This window comes from Cucurbita maxima, unplaced genomic scaffold (assembly GCF_002738345.1).
Source record: "Cucurbita maxima cultivar Rimu unplaced genomic scaffold, Cmax_1.0 Cma_Scf00005, whole genome shotgun sequence".
NCBI classification, from domain to species: domain Eukaryota; kingdom Viridiplantae; phylum Streptophyta; class Magnoliopsida; order Cucurbitales; family Cucurbitaceae; genus Cucurbita; species Cucurbita maxima.
The window spans coordinates 6,380,573-6,399,694 of NW_019272021.1; the positions used below are offsets into that span (position 1 = coordinate 6,380,573).

The 19,122-nt window shown below is 37.0% G+C and overlaps 5 protein-coding genes and 1 non-coding gene across 9 annotated transcripts; 4 read left to right on the forward strand and 2 right to left on the reverse strand.

The window, feature by feature from the left end:
• Positions 1 to 113: 113 nt before the first annotated feature.
• LOC111479264 (desiccation protectant protein Lea14 homolog) lies at positions 114 to 1,024 on the forward strand. The gene is made up of 2 exons (XM_023123814.1): positions 114 to 400; positions 613 to 1,024. Exons 1-2 carry the CDS (start codon positions 195 to 197, stop codon positions 863 to 865), a joined length of 459 nt encoding a protein of 152 aa, XP_022979582.1. The 5' UTR covers positions 114 to 194; the 3' UTR covers positions 866 to 1,024.
• Positions 1,025 to 2,046: 1,022 nt separating this feature from the next.
• LOC111480099 (RING-H2 finger protein ATL67-like) lies at positions 2,047 to 2,932 on the forward strand. Its single transcript, XM_023125058.1, has one exon. The coding sequence runs from the start codon at positions 2,168 to 2,170 to the stop codon at positions 2,735 to 2,737; it is 570 nt and encodes a 189-aa protein (XP_022980826.1). The 5' UTR covers positions 2,047 to 2,167; the 3' UTR covers positions 2,738 to 2,932.
• Positions 2,933 to 4,637: 1,705 nt separating this feature from the next.
• Positions 4,638 to 6,960, forward strand: LOC111479592 (reticulon-like protein B5). The gene is made up of 5 exons (XM_023124333.1): positions 4,638 to 4,953; positions 5,770 to 5,950; positions 6,047 to 6,188; positions 6,368 to 6,437; positions 6,523 to 6,960. Exons 1-5 carry the CDS (start codon positions 4,746 to 4,748, stop codon positions 6,687 to 6,689), a joined length of 768 nt encoding a protein of 255 aa, XP_022980101.1. The 5' UTR covers positions 4,638 to 4,745; the 3' UTR covers positions 6,690 to 6,960.
• Positions 6,961 to 8,259: 1,299 nt separating this feature from the next.
• TRNAH-GUG lies at positions 8,260 to 8,331 on the forward strand. The gene has a single exon. It is a non-coding gene; the product is annotated as a tRNA-His (tRNA).
• A 312-nt stretch (positions 8,332 to 8,643) lies between these two features.
• Positions 8,644 to 13,957, reverse strand: LOC111479855 (U11/U12 small nuclear ribonucleoprotein 59 kDa protein). 4 transcript variants are annotated; one of them, XM_023124703.1, is made up of 9 exons: positions 13,681 to 13,957; positions 13,438 to 13,594; positions 12,971 to 13,316; positions 12,800 to 12,883; positions 12,079 to 12,144; positions 11,905 to 11,977; positions 10,013 to 10,401; positions 9,321 to 9,361; positions 8,882 to 9,037 (listed from the first exon to the last, which is right to left on the reverse strand). In XM_023124703.1, exons 2-9 carry the CDS (start codon positions 13,590 to 13,592, stop codon positions 8,959 to 8,961), a joined length of 1,233 nt encoding a protein of 410 aa, XP_022980471.1. In that variant the 5' UTR covers positions 13,593 to 13,594; positions 13,681 to 13,957; the 3' UTR covers positions 8,882 to 8,958. The 4 variants fall into 4 exon arrangements, with proteins under 4 accessions (XP_022980474.1, XP_022980471.1, XP_022980473.1 ...); XM_023124705.1 differs by having other exon boundaries at positions 13,438 to 13,597; XM_023124706.1 differs by having other exon boundaries at positions 8,644 to 9,037; positions 13,438 to 13,956.
• A 1,143-nt stretch (positions 13,958 to 15,100) lies between these two features.
• Positions 15,101 to 19,017, reverse strand: LOC111479568 (protein ABIL1). The gene is made up of 9 exons (XM_023124284.1): positions 18,653 to 19,017; positions 17,788 to 17,870; positions 17,213 to 17,363; positions 17,035 to 17,134; positions 16,818 to 16,910; positions 16,535 to 16,619; positions 16,373 to 16,425; positions 16,144 to 16,250; positions 15,101 to 15,664 (listed from the first exon to the last, which is right to left on the reverse strand). The coding sequence occupies exons 1-9, from the start codon at positions 18,743 to 18,745 to the stop codon at positions 15,506 to 15,508; spliced, it is 924 nt and encodes a 307-aa protein (XP_022980052.1). The 5' UTR covers positions 18,746 to 19,017; the 3' UTR covers positions 15,101 to 15,505.
• Between the last annotated feature and the right edge of the window lie 105 nt (positions 19,018 to 19,122).

Here is a 19,122-nt window from a genome sequence, read left to right on the forward strand (position 1 = left end):
TCACACAACTTTAAACGCGGAAGCTACACGTGCGACGTGCACGAGACGTGTTGTCGATTCAAATTTCACACTATATAAAGAGCGGGTTCTCCCGTCTACATCCATATTCCATATTTCCATTTTTAATTTCCTAGATTTTCTTCGCTTTGAGTCTCTTCATCTTCTTGCGATTCTCTGCAAACTCTTTGGCGTAAATGGCGGATTTGATTGACAAGGCGAAGAACTTCTTCGCTGATAAGGTGGCCGACATTCCGAAGCCGGAGGCCTCGGTCACCGACGTCGATTTCAAGCGTTTAAGCTGCGATTCCGTCGAGTATTTGGCAAATGTTTCTGTCTCCAATCCTTACAGCAGCGCCATTCCTATCTGTGAGATTTCTTACACTCTCAAAAGTGACGGAAGGTTCGTTCCTCTTCGCTTGCCTATTAAGTTTGCCTTCCTGTTTTGATTTATAAGTTAGGTCAAATTTTGGACGAATATTTTGAATCGATTGATTAGCCGATCTCGATTTATTCGACTGGCAATAAATAATTTAATGTTCATCTTCTGGAGGAATGAAATGAATGTTATTGAGATTGTATGATGGATCTATTGATCGATTGACGAATGTGCAGAGTGATTGCTACGGGGACGGTGCCAGATCCAGGATCTCTGAAAGCGAGTGACTCGACTATGCTGGAAGTGGCGGTGAAAGTACCGCATACCGTACTGATAAGCTTAGCGAGGGACATAGGCCGAGATTGGGACATTGATTACGAGTTGCAGATCGGACTCACAATAGACCTTCCGGTCATCGGAAGCTTCACCATTCCTCTCTCCACTAAAGGCGAGATGAAGCTCCCTACCTTCTCTGACATGTTCGCTTAGCTATACTTCTTCGGTTTATTTTCTCCTTATATATCAAAACTCTGGTTCAAAGTTCTAAATCACACCTAAAGTGATCGATAATAAGCTTGTTGTAATTTGTGTTTAAATCATGCATCTCTTATACGCAGCATAAAGACAATTTGAGTCCAGTTTCTATCTTTCTTTTTTCTTTTTCTTTTTCTTTTTATGTATGTATAATTAGCTCTCTCTAGATTTGTTTCCCCTCTCGTTGGAAAGAATTACATTAAAACTCACTCATTATGTATAAAAATAAAATTGAAATTGAAATCAGATTTATTAGATATGCTTAACAAATTAAATAAGAGTGAGGATTGCCGGATCGTATATTTCTTAAAACTAAAATTCAAAAAACGTAGTTTCACACGTCAACATCATTTATATTTCCTTACAACCGTACAATAATAGTCTGTTTGAGAATTATTTTTTACAATTAAAAAAAAAAATGCATGAACCTTCCATTTTTGCTTTTCTGTTTGGAAATAACAACAATAAAGTAGAAAAAAAAACAAAAACGGTTGGATTTTAGTTTTAAAAATGGAATACAGTAAAACATAAAAACCAAAATAAAAAATTTATTGAACGGTTAAAAGATGGAGCAATTTGATTTCCGAATTAAGGGTTGATTAATAAAGAACTTTACAACTTTTTAAAACGAATTGTATTTGAACTAATTAATTAATTTTGAAAAAAAAGAACCACCGTTTAAAGGATGCGTCCAAGAACAAAAGCTTACTCCAAATTCTTTTATTCTTCTATTATTTGCATATATGTACCATTTAGAGAGAGATTTTCACACATTTTTTAAAATGTTTTATCCCCTCGTCGAGCTCTAATTCAAGTAGGATCTCTCAATTTATTCTGTTAAGAGCTAGTGTAAATCTCACAAAAAAAATAAAAAATAAAATAATAATAATAATAATAATAATAATGGAGTAAGAATTATTTGATTTCCAATTTTTATTTTAGTTGGCGTCTCACTTGTTCAAATCTCAATTTTAATTAGTTAGACCTATTTTATATAATTTAGCAAAGATTTAATTCTATTTAATATAATTTAGTAAAGATTTAATACGAAATTATTTATAAAATAAGAGAAGCAAATTGGTTGGAGTGAGGAGTGAGGAGTGAGGAGTGAGTTAGAAAAGACGAAGTGTATTAAATGCTGTGTGGTATCCCCACCCACTTCCCCCCCCCAAAAAAAAAATTATCTGCCCTAATTCCTTCTTCTTCCCCACTAATGGCTTCAACTGCAACTCCAACTCCATTTTCAATTCCTCCTCAATGTCCATCTCCCCTTCTTCCTCCTCCTCCTATTACTCCTTCTCTAAGATCGGCCTCGGCTACGCCATTGCCATAGCCCTCGCCTTCCTCGTCCTCCTTTCCGCTCTTCTTCTCGCCTTCTACGTCTGCTGTCGCGCCTCCCGCTCCCGCTCCCGCTATCTCCACCGCCACCCCGCTCCCTCTCGTTCCGATGCCGGAATCATTCTCCCTCAGATCATCTTCGTCGCCGAGGACGACGCCTCTCCAGATCCCAACGATGATAACGGCGTCCTTGGCCTCGACCAGGCTGTCATTAACTCTTACCCTAAATTCCCCTTCTCCAGGGATAAATCCATGGCCGGAGCCGATTGCGTCTGCTCCATCTGCCTCTGTGAGTATAAGGACGCGGAGATGCTGAGGATGATGCCCGAGTGTCGACACTGCTTCCATCTCTGTTGCATCGATGCTTGGTTGAAGCTTAATTGCTCTTGTCCGGTTTGCCGGAATTCGCCACTCCCGACGCCGCTTTCCACTCCTCTTCAGGAGGTTGTGCCGCTCTCCCAATACATGGCGGATCGGAGAAGGAGATGATTCGTTAATTGCACTGATCGTCAACGAGGCTTCAATAGGTTCTTATTTTTCGCTCTCCTCATATTCTCTGTTTGTTTTGCCTGTTTTCACTTTTAGGAAACTGTAAATTCTTTAGTTAGGTGTTGAGTTTTTTTCGTCTCGAGTGTTATGGGAACTGTTCGACCTATACATGAAATTTTCAACTTACTTTTTGAGCAATTCGCTGAGTACTCATGAATCAATATTCTTATGTAGATCTGATAGTGCTGGATTCGATTATTTGAAAACCAAACAAAAAATTGAGACAAGAAGAACTTTTCCATTTCTCTTCCACTCTTTTTGCTCCAAAGAGTTGGCTTGACCCATCTCAAGGGTCCTCCTTATTTCCACTGTAGTCCTCTGAAGCTGGCCTAGAATGTCTAGTTGCTCCATTTCCCTTCCAAATCTTCAATCCCATCATCATTTGCTAATGGGTCGGTAAGCGTGCAAATGATTCCTATTGTCTTCCCTTTCTTTTTACTAAAGCTGCTGACACTGAGAACTGTTGATGGGTTTTCATTGTTTCGTGCATAGTTTTCTTACTTTGTTTTGAAGCAAATTCATACACCAAATCTAAGTTGGTGACAGTAGTTTGATCCATGACCCAAAAACCTCTGTTATTTAGTTCTAAATCCCGTTGGAGACTGTGATTCCTCTGTTGCTTGTGCTCTCCGTTTTCAACTTGAAATGGAAGAACTTGAAAGTGTATGTTGTAGATATGAAGAAGTTGGAATCATTGGGTCATTTTGGGTTGAAATTGTATGATTCCAAGAGCTTTTATGGGACTGAAACACTGAGATTGAGTTTCACTTTAGAATTTTCTTTTGTTCTGTTTACCCCTTTAACGGTGAGGGATGACCGATGAGATCATGATTTCGATAGGCATCTTGGTCTCCTTTCCCGAGTTCAATTATGAATCCATTGATTTCACTGCTTTTTCTCTGCAAAATTCAGACAGGAATGTTGTTGCCTTTTTATTACCAACTGACATGAATACAGCTTAATGTGGGTCATATGGCCCAAAGATTCAAGCCCAATTACATTTCGGCCCTTTAAACACTAAAGGCCCAACGACAGTCATCAAATGATCTATGACAAGCCCAATTACGTTTCGGCCTATTTAAACACTAAAGGCCCAACGATAGTCATCAAGTGATCAATGATAAGTTTGGTCATATGGCCCAAAGATTCAAGCCCAATTACATTTCGGCCTTCTAAATATCTTTACATTAAAGGCCCAACCCCAGGCCTTAAATGATCTTTACTTCGAAGGCCCAGCCCAATCTACACATTTTCCCACCCAAATTCAAATTTTATTTCATTTAACCTAAGATAATAAATTTATAAAATATAAAAAGTAGAAAAAAGTATTTATAATTAAAAATGAGTTTAGTTAATAAAATTTATGACAGAATTTAAAGTTTATAAGAGTTTATGAACATTTAAGGAATAAACTCGTAACCTGTGGGTAGTTTTTTTTTCTTCTTCTTTTTACTTAATAAAGTAACTTTCAAAATTTATTAAATTAATAATAAAACACAAAAGTAAAAACCAATATTTACTTTGCCTTTTTTATTTTTATAATGCTTTTGAAAAGACGTTTAACATATATAACAACGATTCAGCTCCCGGTATCACAGAAAACGTGGAACCCACGACCGACCCTTCGTCCTGTCCAAGCCGCCCTAGCTGTCGTTCGTTTAATCGAGTGCCACGTGTCCTCATATTATTCCACCGTGTCTCTCACTTTCATAAACATCCCCCCTATTAAACCGTTAGCTTTTTCAACGCCGTCAACTAACTCCTTACCTTTTTCCGTCAATTTGCTTTTGCGTTGGCAGCCCCATTAATAAATACCCAAGTGTCACTGTTTCTTCCATTGTCATTTCCTTTCAAATTCCTTCTTCTTCTGTCTTCTAAAACCCTAGTCGCTCTCGATCGAGTAGCTTGATTTTCTCTTTGAGATTTCGGTCACTGGAATCAATCAACCATGTCGGACCATTCTGAAAACGCTGAACCTAAATCGGAGTCTTTGATCGACAAGATTGTCGAGAAGATTCACGATCACGATTCATCTTCATCGTCAGGATCAGACTCCGAAACCGAGGGATCGGCTTCGTCCTCATCCTTGAAGGAGAAGGTCTTCCGGCTTTTCGGAAGGGAGAGGCCAGTTCATCATGTCTTCGGTGGTGGCAAACGTACTTAATCTTATCTATCTGATTCCAAGTTATTGATGAATCATTTCGTTTTTCGTTGGCATTTCCTTCTTTTTGAACTTTTTTTTAAGGTTCTTTTCCTGAGTTTATAACTGGAGCTCGTTTTTGGTTGATGCTATTTAGGTAGGCTTCTTTACGCTTTTTAGTCATTTTTCTTATTCTTTTGCTTGGATATAGAATATATGAGCGGCAAGAAGTTATAGATCTGGTTGCTTTTCCTTTCTGAACAACGCTCGTAGTCCAGATCGAGCGTACGACATACTTGAGCGATTCATTGAGCTTACAGAACATAGTCTTCTTTTTTTTTATATATAGTTTTATTTACTGAACTTGCTATATTTGTACCACGTCCGGGTTTGATATCTGTATTTAACTTTTTTCCTGCGTCGCTTATTTCTGGATTGCACATTTGAATTTGTTCTGATGCGACCCGCGCCTTTCTTATGTCATGCGGTGACTTTTTAATGTTAATTACAAGTTTAGTTGTTTTGTCTATTCGACTTGTCTTTTAGAACTATAAATTTAGTTTCCGTATCTACTAAATGTAGAGTTGAAAGTTTGGATTTTATTAAACATATAATTTATATTTATATTTAATAGAACAATTCATCATTAAAATTTATTTGGTAAAGATCTATTACACATAAAATTGAATGGATATCGAGATATTAAAATTTACATTTAAATTTGATAAAGCATCTAGTTTTACTTTAAACTTCTATATATTATAATTTATTTTGATACCTTTTGAATTTGAATTGAAATGTTGACCGTTTCTTAACCGTGTGGCATAAGCAGCTGCTGATTTATTCTTGTGGAGGAATAAGAAGATCTCAGCCGGTGTTCTTAGTGGAGCCACTGCCATCTGGGTTTTCTTTGAATTGCTCGAGTGCCATCTGCTTACTTTTGTTTCACGCTCTCTGATCCTCGCTCTTGGGCTCTTGTTCCTTTGGTCTAATGCCCACACATTTATCTACAAGTGAGTTATTAGATGTGAATTTCATTTTATCAATAATTAAGTGTCTGGCGGCGTGAAATCAGGCTCTTCTCCGCTGTTTAACAAGTGTATTTACAGGAGTGCACCCCGAATCCCAGTTGTTCAACTTCCTGCGGACCCCTTTCTGGAGTTCGCTTCAACTTTGAGAGCGGAAATTAATTGTGGTATTGCATTATTACGGGACATTGCAACTGGAAGAGATTTGAAGAAATTCATCACGGTATGTACATGTTATTAATGTACTTTTTGTGTGTTCTGTTATTTGTATTTACCGTGTTGGGTTCGTCTCAAGTAACTGGGTCTGAACAAGTTACAGCTCTATATACCGTCTTAGACATCTTTAATTTTAGAATAATTGAGATTTATCTAAAATGTACAAATAATATTTCTCTGTCTCAGGCAATTGCTGCCCTGTGGGTTCTGTCGATTGTGGGAAGCTGGTGCAATTTCTTGACGTTGTTCTACATAAGTAACGACAACTCAAACTCTAACTTCATACTTATAGCAATCTTTTCATTTGAATCTGACATTTGACAACATTTTTGAAAACACAGACTTTGTTTTGTTGCACACGGTCCCAGTTGTGTATGAGAAGTATGAAGATAAGATCGACCCATTAGCGGAAAAGGCATTAAGAGAGTTCAAGAAGCACTACGCTGTGTTTGAAGAGAAGGTTCTGAGCAAGATTCCAAAAGGGCCATTGAAAGGCAAGAAGGCTTAAACTGGCTTCGGTGTCTTCTTCAATCACACAAAGCGGTAACCACATGTTTATTGATCTCTCTCGTTGTCTTTAGTTTTAGTTGTTCTTTAATCATTGGGGTGGTTTCGCAATTTAGTGGGCGTGTTCTTCAGGTGTTGAATTTGTAAGTTATCAATTGTATGAAACTTTTTTGAAGAGAGTACTTTGGTTTGTGTTATTAGCTAATACACATTTTGTTCCCTTTGTTCCAATATGAGCCGTTTAAGAACTTAATTGTAAGTTCTTACAAGTTTAGGGGAGTTTATTATATACCACATCGATCTGGTTTCGTCGTATCTTCTCCTCTTTCTTTATTTTTGGAATCGAAGGGTCCTATGGATGGGGCGCTTTTGTAAATCAATCAATGCGCCTTTGTTCCAAGTGTTTGCCTTCGTAAATGGCTCTGAATAAATTGTTTAGGTTGTGGAGTTTTTATATTTTCATACAGAAATTTTTCTACTGGTTTGAGTTGAGCGATTGAGACTTCTCTAAGTTTGAATTAAATCCTTCGCACATTTAGCTGCGGATTAGTAGGACGCCCAAATTTTCACTAATTTTGGATCGTCCGGAACCCTCGGCGACGTTCTTTCTTATATATATATATGTGTGCGTGTGTGTGTACTTTTTTTCAATTTTTCTTTTTTGTAAAGTCTGCATTTGAAAATTTTCTTCTTTTAGCGAATAATTCACTGGGGGTAGAAAATTTGGAAAATTCTGTTGACCTTGTACAATGTCTGGAAAATATTGGGAAATCTGGTTGTGGTTAATTTGTAATTATTGATTGTAAAATTGAAAATATTTTGAAAAACCTATAAGAATATTGATGAAATCAAAATGGAATAAAATTCCACCTTCATCGTTGACAGCTCCCATTACCAAGTGGAAGAAAACAATTGGATGGATGGGTACATATGGTAACCAATGGAATTGAACCAAACAAACTTGATATCATGAAAAAATTGGGCTTTCATTTTTCCTTTTTACTTATAACCAAGACTACAACCAACACATTGTGGCTAAAGCATCCTGAAAAGTTTGGCATTTCCACCTATACACAATGTCCTTAGGATATAGCTTTAGTCCCGAATTCCTAGTAATTAGTTGGCATATTGCGCGTTAACAAATTAATAAGTAATGGGTTTTTAAGGGGGCTAGATTAGGGTCAAGCGTTTCTTTGACCTAATAACTAATCTCGTCTCCCCGCCCATCTCTATTAGCAGACATTTTCTTTTGCAATATTAAAAGGGTCTCTCATGGCCAATTTCTTATTATAGCATTCTCGACCATAGAATTTGGTTTGAGGGGTCAACTTGATGGGTTCTATGAGGAAGTCGGCAAGGACCGGTGGTAAACCAAAAGGCGTTTTCTGGTCCCCCGGGCGGGTGGTGCTTGTGTGTGGGGTGTGCCACAACCAAACAAAGGAATGAAATGCCCCTTTGCGTTCGAAGTAATTGCTGGAAGTTAACCAAGTGGCTGTAGTTTTTTAGGGGTGAGAATTCCACATTGTGACCTACAAGATAATATTTAAAAAATACTAACAAATAATAACAAAGTGGCTGTAGTTTAGTGGTCAGAATTCCACGTTGTGGCCGTGGAGACCTGGGCTCGAATCCCAGCAGCCACAAAATATTTTTATAACCTTTTTAGTATTTTTTTTTAACCTTAAATTTTTGTTACAAAATAATATTTAGCTATTAAACAAAAAGAAAGTGGCTGCAGTTTAGTGGTGAGAATAGTTGTGGCCGCGAATACCTGGGCTCGAATCTTAGAAGCCACAAATCTTCAAGTAATAAAAAGAAGTGTCCGTAGTTTAATGTTGAGAATTTTATGTTGCGGAAGTGGAGACCCATGATCAAATCCTTGCAGCCACAAAATTAACTTTTGGAATAAAAATTTTCCATTTTAATTAGTCATATTCTGCAGCATGGGAGGAGAATGGCATAAACAAATGAGGATGTTTCCTTTGAATCGTTGCTACACATAATCATAGAACAACGTACAGATGCCTGAAAAAAATATTCACATAATGTGATGGATGTAAATTTTGAAATCTGCATTACTCCAGTAACCACAAGATAAAATGAAGATACTTCTAAGTTTCTCACTCGTACCTCCAACCCACCGTTCAAAACTACTAGTCACATTATAGCAGCCTCCCTAAATAATTTTCATTTGATACGCAATTGCGACCCATACCGATCGGTAGCAACATCTTTGGGGAAACCATTTCAGAACATATGTTTGCATGGTTTCATTTTGGTCGAACCAAATATGCTGCCCATATTTCATCGGCTGGTGGTGGTGGTTGAACCCAATGTCCTGGTATTCGGCTGCACAAAATTTCGTAGGGACATTAAATTAACAAACTCTCCCACCTCTCCGGGCTATAAATACACTAAGAAACTGTAGAGATATGAGGTTTATAAAACTAGCACACTCGAGTAGCTATTACAGCGAGGTGTAAATCACTAGTTCGAATGGTGGGGTGTTTGTTATAAATCTGTGATGTATTCATGCAAGTTCAAAATCAATAGCGAGGTGTTAATTACTTCCATCAGATCACTAATTTTCGAATGGTAACTTATCAAAACTCGAGTAAGAATCGTATCTTACCTTCCTCCAGGCCTTATAAATGCATCCCATGATCTTCTTACCTGCACACAAAGAGGTAAGGGTGTTATTGGTTCCTTTGGAGACTGACGCAAGGGAATGTTCTTCAGTATCACAAGAACTCTTGACTAGAACTACACAGTTATCAGATTTTCTGTATGTCGATGATGGTGATGAATGCACCAAGGGCGGATTCTGAATCAGAGTTTTGTACTTTTGAGTTAGCTTCAAGCCTATGTTGTAGAAGGTTAAATTTACTCATATCATATCACAAATTTGTTAATAAAGCTATTGTAACAGTCCAAGCCCGTCGCTAATAAATATTGTCCGCTTTAGCTCGTTACGTATCATCGTCAGTCTCACAGTTTTAAAACGCATCTAATAGGGAGAGGTTTCCACACCCTTATAAGGAATGCTTTGTTCCCCTCTCCAACCGATGTGGCATCTCACAATCCACTCCCTTGGAGGTCAGCGTCCATCGCATTTGTACATACTAAAGAAATCTATGTTTCCCAAAAACTGATCAAACTATACCTTTCTTCTGAAAAATGCTCGGGAAGAAACAATGAGAAACACCGACTCCCAAACTCACCCTTAGACATAACATCAAAATATGCACCAACTGCATGCATTTCATGAGCTATGCCACAAGATTCTGCAATAAGTGAAAAGCGCAGGAATATTACTACAATTACCTCAATTAACGTGCCCATATCGGTGTTACTTCCATAATAATAATGATAGAATTCCATGGGTAAGTTGGCAGCATAGTCATAAGCTCTTCCAAAACCTTGTACTTCTCCAAACTGTTTCCCAGGCTCTTTATTAGTGCTAGTGTTGGAGACCTTATCATCTACACTAGCAGTTGTTTGATCATTTCTTTCTTCAGGCCTCTCTGTAGCACTATCTGGATCCCTTGATTCAGGGTTATAACTCGAAATAGTCTTCCTAGACACTTCTGCAGTAGCAATAGCATCCTTTGCAGCATCCGTATCCGCTGCAGCTAGGGCTTGGCGTTCCTCTTCCTCAACTGCAGCTCGAACCTTCTCGAGAAACTTATCATCCTCCTCGGGAAGGAAATGACCTGGACAAATATATTGCCAGCCACTACGATCATTAGGCTATAACCAAACTCAAGTGTCAAAATTCTCTTTGCTCAGAGGATTCAAAAGTATATACACGGTTGTATATAGAGATGCAAAATACTACTTTTCAAAGTACTCATATCTACACATAAAGGGCCATTTTATAATACAGAAGGTAATGAGAACTCACATCAGCAATCGTTTTTTTTTTTTTTTGAATAAAAAAAATTGTTTGCATCGACATATTGAAAAGTTGGGGAAAAAAAAAATAGTTCCAAAGAATAAATTAAAGCTTAAATCTCGAAGTACACTACATATCATCTAAGAAAACCAAACATACCCTTCTCATCCACGTAACTTCCCATTTACAACATCATTCCTATCCTAAAGAGAGTCCCACTTCTTTCCCCACTTCAATAACCACCTCAGCTGGAATAAAACCACAATTATTCCTCTAATTTCTACACATGCTTCTATATAGTCAAGTAAATTAATTGTTTCTGTAGCGCGAAGGAGGAAACCTCCATAATTGTTCCTAAATTTCTTCAAGGTTTTGTAGTTATACAATAACTCTGGTAGACGTCTTAAATCAATCCACCCTCCATAACAAGGCTTCTAAAATGACCAACCAATCATTGTGGAAGTAATCCCAATTATGTTTTTCCACTCAGCGGTAGATAACTTCTTTACATTTTCCTTTCACTTAACAGCCTCCTCCAAAAAATTTTGTCCTCCCCTCTTGACGCCTTCCAACCCTTTCACCTTACTCTTCAAGTGTTTTCTGCTAACACTATCAAAAAACATCTTTTCTTGACAACGCAAGACTAACTCAAGAGTTGAGACACCGCGACCTTCCCTTGAGGCTGAAAGTTTGATTCCTAACCTCATCTTTAATTGAATCATGCTACCTTCCCTTCAGGAATAAATAGACTAGAGTTACCTTAAAATGAATCAATCTAACAAATCTCTAGCACACTCTTCTATTGATTGTTTTCTTCATCAAAATAGTATAAGATCACACCTTGTTTGCTTGAAAAATCTGTTAGTTATAGGATTTCTCAAGAGACTTTGTAGGATCTTCTTAGTCTAAAATGTTGATAAACCAATTGGATAAGGAATCAAAGCTAAAAATCACCTCATTCCTCAATCTTCACTCTCCCTCCATATTTTTTTCATCAAAGAAAATTCTAAATGATTTAGTTTCAACTTTGACAATCCTAGAAGGAATTACCACCTAAATCATTTTTCTTGCCTTCAGCTTCCATACTCTCTCTCATCACTTATTCAATCTTCAATGAAATCACAAGATAGCGAGTTCAGCCATTCAAGAATCTAAGTACATTTCACTAGCTAGATAGCATACTGCAATTTATACAAAAGAAAATAAGGGTACAGAAAAAGAAATGTGACAAATCTGCTAAAACAGCAAAACAAAACATCTGCACGTCAAGAAGGATATATAACAATGTAGTTATAAAGGAAGAACACGAAAGAGGTTGAACCTTGTTTCTTCAATTTTTGGATCCTGATGGAGCGCAATTCTTGCAACTTTTCCACTATGAGTGCTAGTTCAAGCTACATGGTATACAACATTAGCAAGAAGTTCATAAGTGGAAGGAAAAGAAGGCAGCAAGAACATTTTAATAGAACTGGTAATTATCTCGATTGATTCTCACCTCAGAATCTAGCTTCTTTTTCTCCTCTTTTGCTTTAATTCTTGCAATTTCTTTCATCTTCTCCACCTAAAACCCATTCACCAATTTTATTGTATGAATGAATTTATTGCTCGTCAACAATTAAAACGATTCTGTCAATGCATTATGCCAATGTTTTCTGGTCGCAAGACAATCAAATGCACCATAGTAATCAAGTCAAAGCATGAGGAAAAAAAACTTTGAAAAATGTTAACAGCTGTTGATATATTAATATCGGAGGCAAATAAACTAAATGTTCATGGGATGAGAAGAATATAGAATTAATATGAACATGAGGGCTGCCAGCAATTAAAAGCAGAGCTAGTTTAAATATTTAAAACAAATACGGAACAAAAAGACATAGGGGTTATGATAAAATAGGCCCATAAATGAGTTGGATCAACATATTTATAGACACTCCATTCTGTATTGTACTTTGATATCCTTGTGGCCACTCATTCTGAATTTGAAATAGAAAAAAGCATAATGCTTCTTCATCTAGTAACAAAACTATCTACCAATGGCTATTGTTATAAATGAACATAAATGAATGAATAAATAATACCCTGAATGTTTCTATATGTCTAGAATAAAATTCAGATTACAAAGGAACTCGCTTATCCAACCTAAAAAAGAAGCCAAAACAAAAAATCTCAGTTTCCAGTGAGAGAATAGAAACAAACATCAGTTGATATTCCAGCACCTTACGTTTTGCAATGTCCTTGGCTATCTCCCTGGCCCTCCATTCATCAGCCTCCCGATCAACTTGGTCAAAACTTTCACGTTCCTAAGATTTCACAATAAAAGGCTCAAAAGAAGTAAGATTACCGTAAATATGTAAGATAATTTTGGATAAAAACTGCCTAAATACTACCTTTGCAAGTGATTCAGCAATGCGCTTCCTCTTTCTCTTTCTCCACTGCTTGTTTCTCTTGGCCTTCGATAATTTAGTAGATAACTTAACTGCTTCCCGGAGACTCGATTCATCAGTATCGATCCTAAATGGATGAAGCTGCTCTCTTAACCTTTTCATCAAAGCAGCCGCAACTTCGACTGAACGCGATTCTTGCAACTCCAAACTAATCCTTTTATCTTCCAAGTAATCAGAAAATTCACCAATAGAAGAATCATAAGGCAGATTATCCGCACTCTGCTCGGATGATTTGCTCTCTTTGATTATCGTCAACATTTCAAGCTCTTTCTGCCTATCAATATTTATACTTCAATCAGAATTTAGGACGAGCGTATTTGAGAACTACAATACAATAGCAGGAAAAAAAGAAAAGAAAAAAGGACATCAATTGGGACGAAGTATTCCAAAAACTACGAACAAACACATACATTGACTTGGCGAGATCAAGACTATCTTGCAAATCCCTTAAACGATCGCGCACATTCAGATTGTCCCAGAAAGATGAACAAGACGGCGGCTGATTCGGTGGCGGCATCAGGAACCTGGGAGGTTGAGCCGCAAACTGATGCGGAACTGGATTCATCGCTGCTGGAAGCAAGAGGGAATGAAAAACAAATTAAGAAAAACCTGTCAACCAGATTAGGACAAGTTATGTGAAGAAGGAAGTAAACCGATGCTCTTTCGAATTTTCTCTGCACCTTGCGAAGCTTCGGCCTTCAGCTCGTAACTAAATATGTGAAAGCCCCGAGAAAGGACGAGGGAAAAAAAGAAAAAACAAAGGATAATGGACAGAAATTAAAACGGATTACCTAAAGAATATGTATGAATTGGGCTTATAAATTAACAACACGGTCCATATACTTGGGCTTTATTCTTTAGTGGGCTTGAGCTTTGTTTTTGTTTTGAGATTCCATGTGAAGTTACAGTTTTACCCTTATTGTTAACAATTAACCCAAAGTCAAACATCTCCTTTCAAGAGAATTGAATGGTTCATTCTAAAGATTTTATTTGATTTGATTTAGAGGCATTTCGATAGACTCAGGTTTATTATTTCCAAATTGAGTTGGATGATTATATTCCAAAGGTTAATTAGGATCAGTTTCAAATAAAAATTTAATCATTGTTACGTCACAGATTCTTTTCACAATAATTTTAAGCTTGATTATCTAGTGAAGTGACTAGCAAAATAAAGATCGATTTATTGTAAGATAAATGTGTAAAGACAATAATTTAAACTTAATGGTCGTTAGGCCACTTTCGGTTCAACTCAAACAAAAGACGAATTCAGGAATCCATCCACTTGAAAGCATCATTCCATCGTTGCTAAGAACCTAGTGCGTTTAAGTCTCAATCAAATTGTTCCAAATATTCTTTAAAAAGAATTTAAAAAAAAAACAATTTAAACATTAATTATTAATAAAATTCACATTAACATAAGATTTCCCTCCTAATCATGGGGGATAAATCCACACAAAATTCCAAGGATAAAGATAGGTTGTGGGAACCCCTATAAATAAACCTAATTATAGGGAATGACAAATTGGCATGCCTAAAAAGGTTGAGAAATCATCAAAATTATTTTGAATCTCACGCAATAATAAATAATATAAATCAAATCTCTTGTAGAAAAGGAAACCACATGGATAATAGGAATAAATAATCAACATAATAGAAGTCTCAATCCCGAGTGCATAGAAGAAAGATACTAATTTTTCATTGTAAATATAAAATTACAATCATATGATGCCAATTTTAGATTCAATTGCTCCCTACCCTTCTTTTCTTCCGAAATATAAAAATATGCAAGCACGATTGTGAGACTCAAGCTCATGATCGGTAAATAATGTTTGCACACACATATTTCATGCTATAGATTTATTGATCCTATCACGAACACAAACCAATTCAACCCGAAATATAAATCAAATATTCTAAGAAAGTTGTCAGCTTAAGAATGACTTCACTAGAAAAGGCATTATACTCTCCACCAAAAGGTAAGAAGTTCAAATTCTTAAGTTAAGTTGAAGTAAGAAAAAAAAAAAAAAAGTGTCAATAGAAAGTTTGGTTTTTCAAATATACCAAGTTTCTAGATAAGTCTTCTAATTCTTGACCTGTAGTTTTTTATTCCGTTCCATGGTGACCAGATTTTCTAACTGTAGAATGAAAATCTTCCATACAATCATTACATAATTGTTTCTCTAAAGACCATTGGACTTCATCGCCACGATGAGACCAGGGTTGTTAAGGTAACCAATCAATTAGCCACAAAATACCAATTCAGAAAATGAACCGTCCAAAGAACCAAACCTATCAATTATCATATCAAGCAGGAATTGTCGGATAGACACCGTTGACTACCATCTTCCCTAAATCCTTATTACTTTTATGCACATAAAAGAGAATAAAATGGACAGAGATCGGAGGAAGATACAATACACGTAGAATTTGCGCCATGACAGTTGAGGATATTGCTGGTAATTTTTGTTGAAGAAGAATTCACGAGACCGAACCTGCCTTCAGTTTTGGCGTTTTCTGCTTTACAAAGAAAGCGGATAGCACACTTTTGCTGCGAGCAGGAACGTGTACTCTTTCTTGTCGATTTGGGGCATCAAATGACCTGAATGCTGTCAAATGCTTGGAACCCTCGAACGCTTCCTGTAAAAGATAGGCTGTGAGATTTGACATTTTTCTACAAACATCAAGACAGATAGAAAGGAACTAGAGGAAAGCAATTAATGCAGTCAGGAATAAGAAAGGATAAGAATTCCTGAAATCACGGCCTATTAGAAGACCAGCATTCGTCATCTCAAGCAACCAATGGTATCCACAAGAATACATGTCCCTACGCATGCTAAACAAAATATGCAAATGTGATAACCACATAAGACAGGAACTGTTCTTATTTTATCAAGCAATGGTATAAAAAGTGATTTCACGTTAAGTTATCCAAACAAAATGAACCTAAAACAACTATTCCATTACAGAGATGAATAAATGGATCATCACAAAACGATGGAAAGCCTGAACAAAAAAAATCCAACGACACCCTGTAGAAAGGCTTATCGCTCCTAATTATCATGCATGAGTGCAGAAGAAAATTGGGAGTGCCTGTACTCTAATCAATTTTAACCTACCCTGTGTGTACCACCTAGCGTTTGCAAAATTGCACTTGAAGCAGGAAATCCATTTGATGGCTGAATGTGACCAGCTGAATATTTTGGTCGGATGGTAGCATCGTTATCTACAAGGTCATGCTTGACATTAAGGATTATCATTTCAAGACAACAACAAAAAAAAAGGCATCAAATCACATAAATGCACCAGTTTTCAACATGGTAGTGCACCAGTTCTATTATTATATACCTATAAGATGGAAAATTCCAGAAGTTTTTTCTGCAATTTTTTGGTCTTCATTACTGCATAATCATTAAAAATAACGTCATAAGAAAGTGCCAGATACAATAATATCAAGAATTAAGGGGAATACACAGAATTGAAATCATGCTAGAAATTCTCTTTGCTTACCAGTTTAAAGAATGTGTACCACCTTTCCTCGTTGACTTTGTCTCTGAGGCTAAATGCCATGAAAGTGTCTTCGATGCAGGAATGCCTAGAACGGAAATGAAAAATTGCTCACACCAAGACATTAGCAGAATGTTAAACTGACAACAGAAACTAAAGTTCCTATAAATTAAAAAAATAAAGATAATATAAACTAAAAGAACAAAGTAGCAGCAATTTATAAATCAGGGTAACGAACTCATGTGAACAATAGATTAACTAAATATGTCAACCATAAACCAGATACCTGAGGGCTGAAGACGACCTCTTGCTTGAAAGGGTTGCTGCCTAGCATCGGTTTGTATATGTGGACTAAAATGTACCTTCTTACTGACAGAATCTAGTTGGAGTAAACAAAATGTGATGGAAAAGGTCAGGGGGGGGGGAGAGAGAGGGTGAAGTTAAAATTCACTGGGCACCATAATAGCTAGATGAGATAACAGAAGGATGGCTGATATTCTTACTTGGTAATATATAATGCTTATGATGTCTTGGGATCAATGCCAGCAGCTGCTGCTGCCTGAGGCCTTCTTTGCTTGTATACGTTTGACATGTAAGCAGTTGCTAAAATAATAACAGACTTCATTTTTCATTTGATATCATTAGCTTAACTTCCCAATAAGACCTTAGCAAGATATGCACCTGATTTAGACAAGAGACTTTAAGCTCCATGGTTGATACATCTGATGTTTGCTGCTCAAGAAGCTCTGTCAACTTGTAAGCCACTGTACCAAGGTGATCGACAGCATTAACAAGGGCCCGAACAGCATAGTCCTTTAGGTTGTCCACCACCCTGTGGCAATTTTTTGACATTGGTTACGTGCCTATTTCTTTTGTGGTCTATTATACTTCCTAAGTTCTCATTACATGATATGTCAATTCCTCTTAACTAGCAATCTAACTAGTGGTTGAAAAGGGAAGCTCCCTGCCCCAAATTCCTCAAGCATGGAAGATCAGACCTACTTAACGTTAACTCGTTCATACCAAATACCAATACAAAAGAAGAAGAAAAAAATCCTATCACAGATTAACTTATCTATCTGTTTCACCCGTCTTAACTAGCATTGAATGGAAGTATGAAGCCTGGGCGAGGCACATTCAGCCAGCAAACTCCATAACAGACTTAGTAAATGATTAAAAACTTTAATTGGCAAGCAGAAGTATGTCCACAATTGTATCATGAAATTACTGTCAAGAAGTGAACCAGAAAAGCTTACATTTGCTTCTGCTCACTGTGAAGGTAGGTTTTCTCACAATATTCAGCAGCAGAGTACAGCTGAGGCCTCAAATTCTTCAATTCCTGAATGTAAGTATAAAGGTCCAAACAGTGTGATTCGCATATTTCTATAAAAGATGAAACTAAGAAAATCAAGTAATAGAATGGAAAGCTATGAAGACAACAAATTTCAGCAAGGAAAAACAAAGATCTACAGTAGAAGTTAATCTTCTATTTCGAAAACCAGACCATCCTGACAGTGAACTAACTTTCTACAAAATTATCAGCTGTTCCAGCCAATCTCGGTAGAGACATGGCTCTTCTCTCAGATTTTCTAGAATATAGTACGAGGACCACAGACTCATCCGAAACTATCACGTGAAGCAAAATTCCCCTTACGCACAGTGTTGCCAAACATCTAAAAAAATTCCGCCGTATCATGCCTAAACACGACAAATCTAGACTGCACTTCACTGTTTAAACACTTCGAAATAAAATTATTCCGTCAAAGTAGGAACATCGAGACAAATTAATCGAAAACTCGATTGCTCAGATTAAAATTCAAATGAATTTCTTAAATCATTCAAAAATCCTCACAGCCTTGTGATTCCGGAAAAATCAATCACATCAACAATTAGAGCATCCAAATTCAGGAAAAGTCAACCAACCACAACCAGTAAAGCCAGACAAAGCAAATCAAGAAAAAACAGAAAATCGAAATTCCTAAAATAAAAAAGAACAAGTAACCAAAAGGAAACCACAAAAGTCCGCAAGCGAAACACGCAAACGAAACGAGTTCAAAAAGAGAGAGAATCAGATCCGAAACACAAATCAAGGAAGAAGAGCAAGAAGTTCGAGGACGAAACCTGCAAGGCCTTAACAAAGCTCTTGCTCCGCTCCATGGAAGCCTCGTCGAAAGTCATGGCAGGATTGTCCGGTCTGAGTTGATCCAACTCCATTTCTTGATGGAAATCAAGGAATTAGAGAGAAGAAAGCAAGGAATGGGCAGAGAAATCGAGAAATGTTCCCTGAAACTGATGGTGTAGCTGCAAAACAGAGACAGGAAATTTGGCTTTAATGGCTTCGCCGTTCGGTGGGAGAGAGAGCGCGAAGTGAGTGAGAGAGAAGCAAAGCCGGGAAGGGAAGTGGGATTTTTTTGGAGTTAATTGCAAGCTAAAACGACACGGAGACGGTGGGAGAGAGAGGAGAAACAGAGGCGCGTAATTATTTAATGTGGAGGTGGGAATTTATTTATATATTCAGGTAGTTGGTAGCCCATCTCAATAGAACAAAACGGTGACGTTTTAACCTTTTTTTTTTTTTTTTTTTTTTTTAA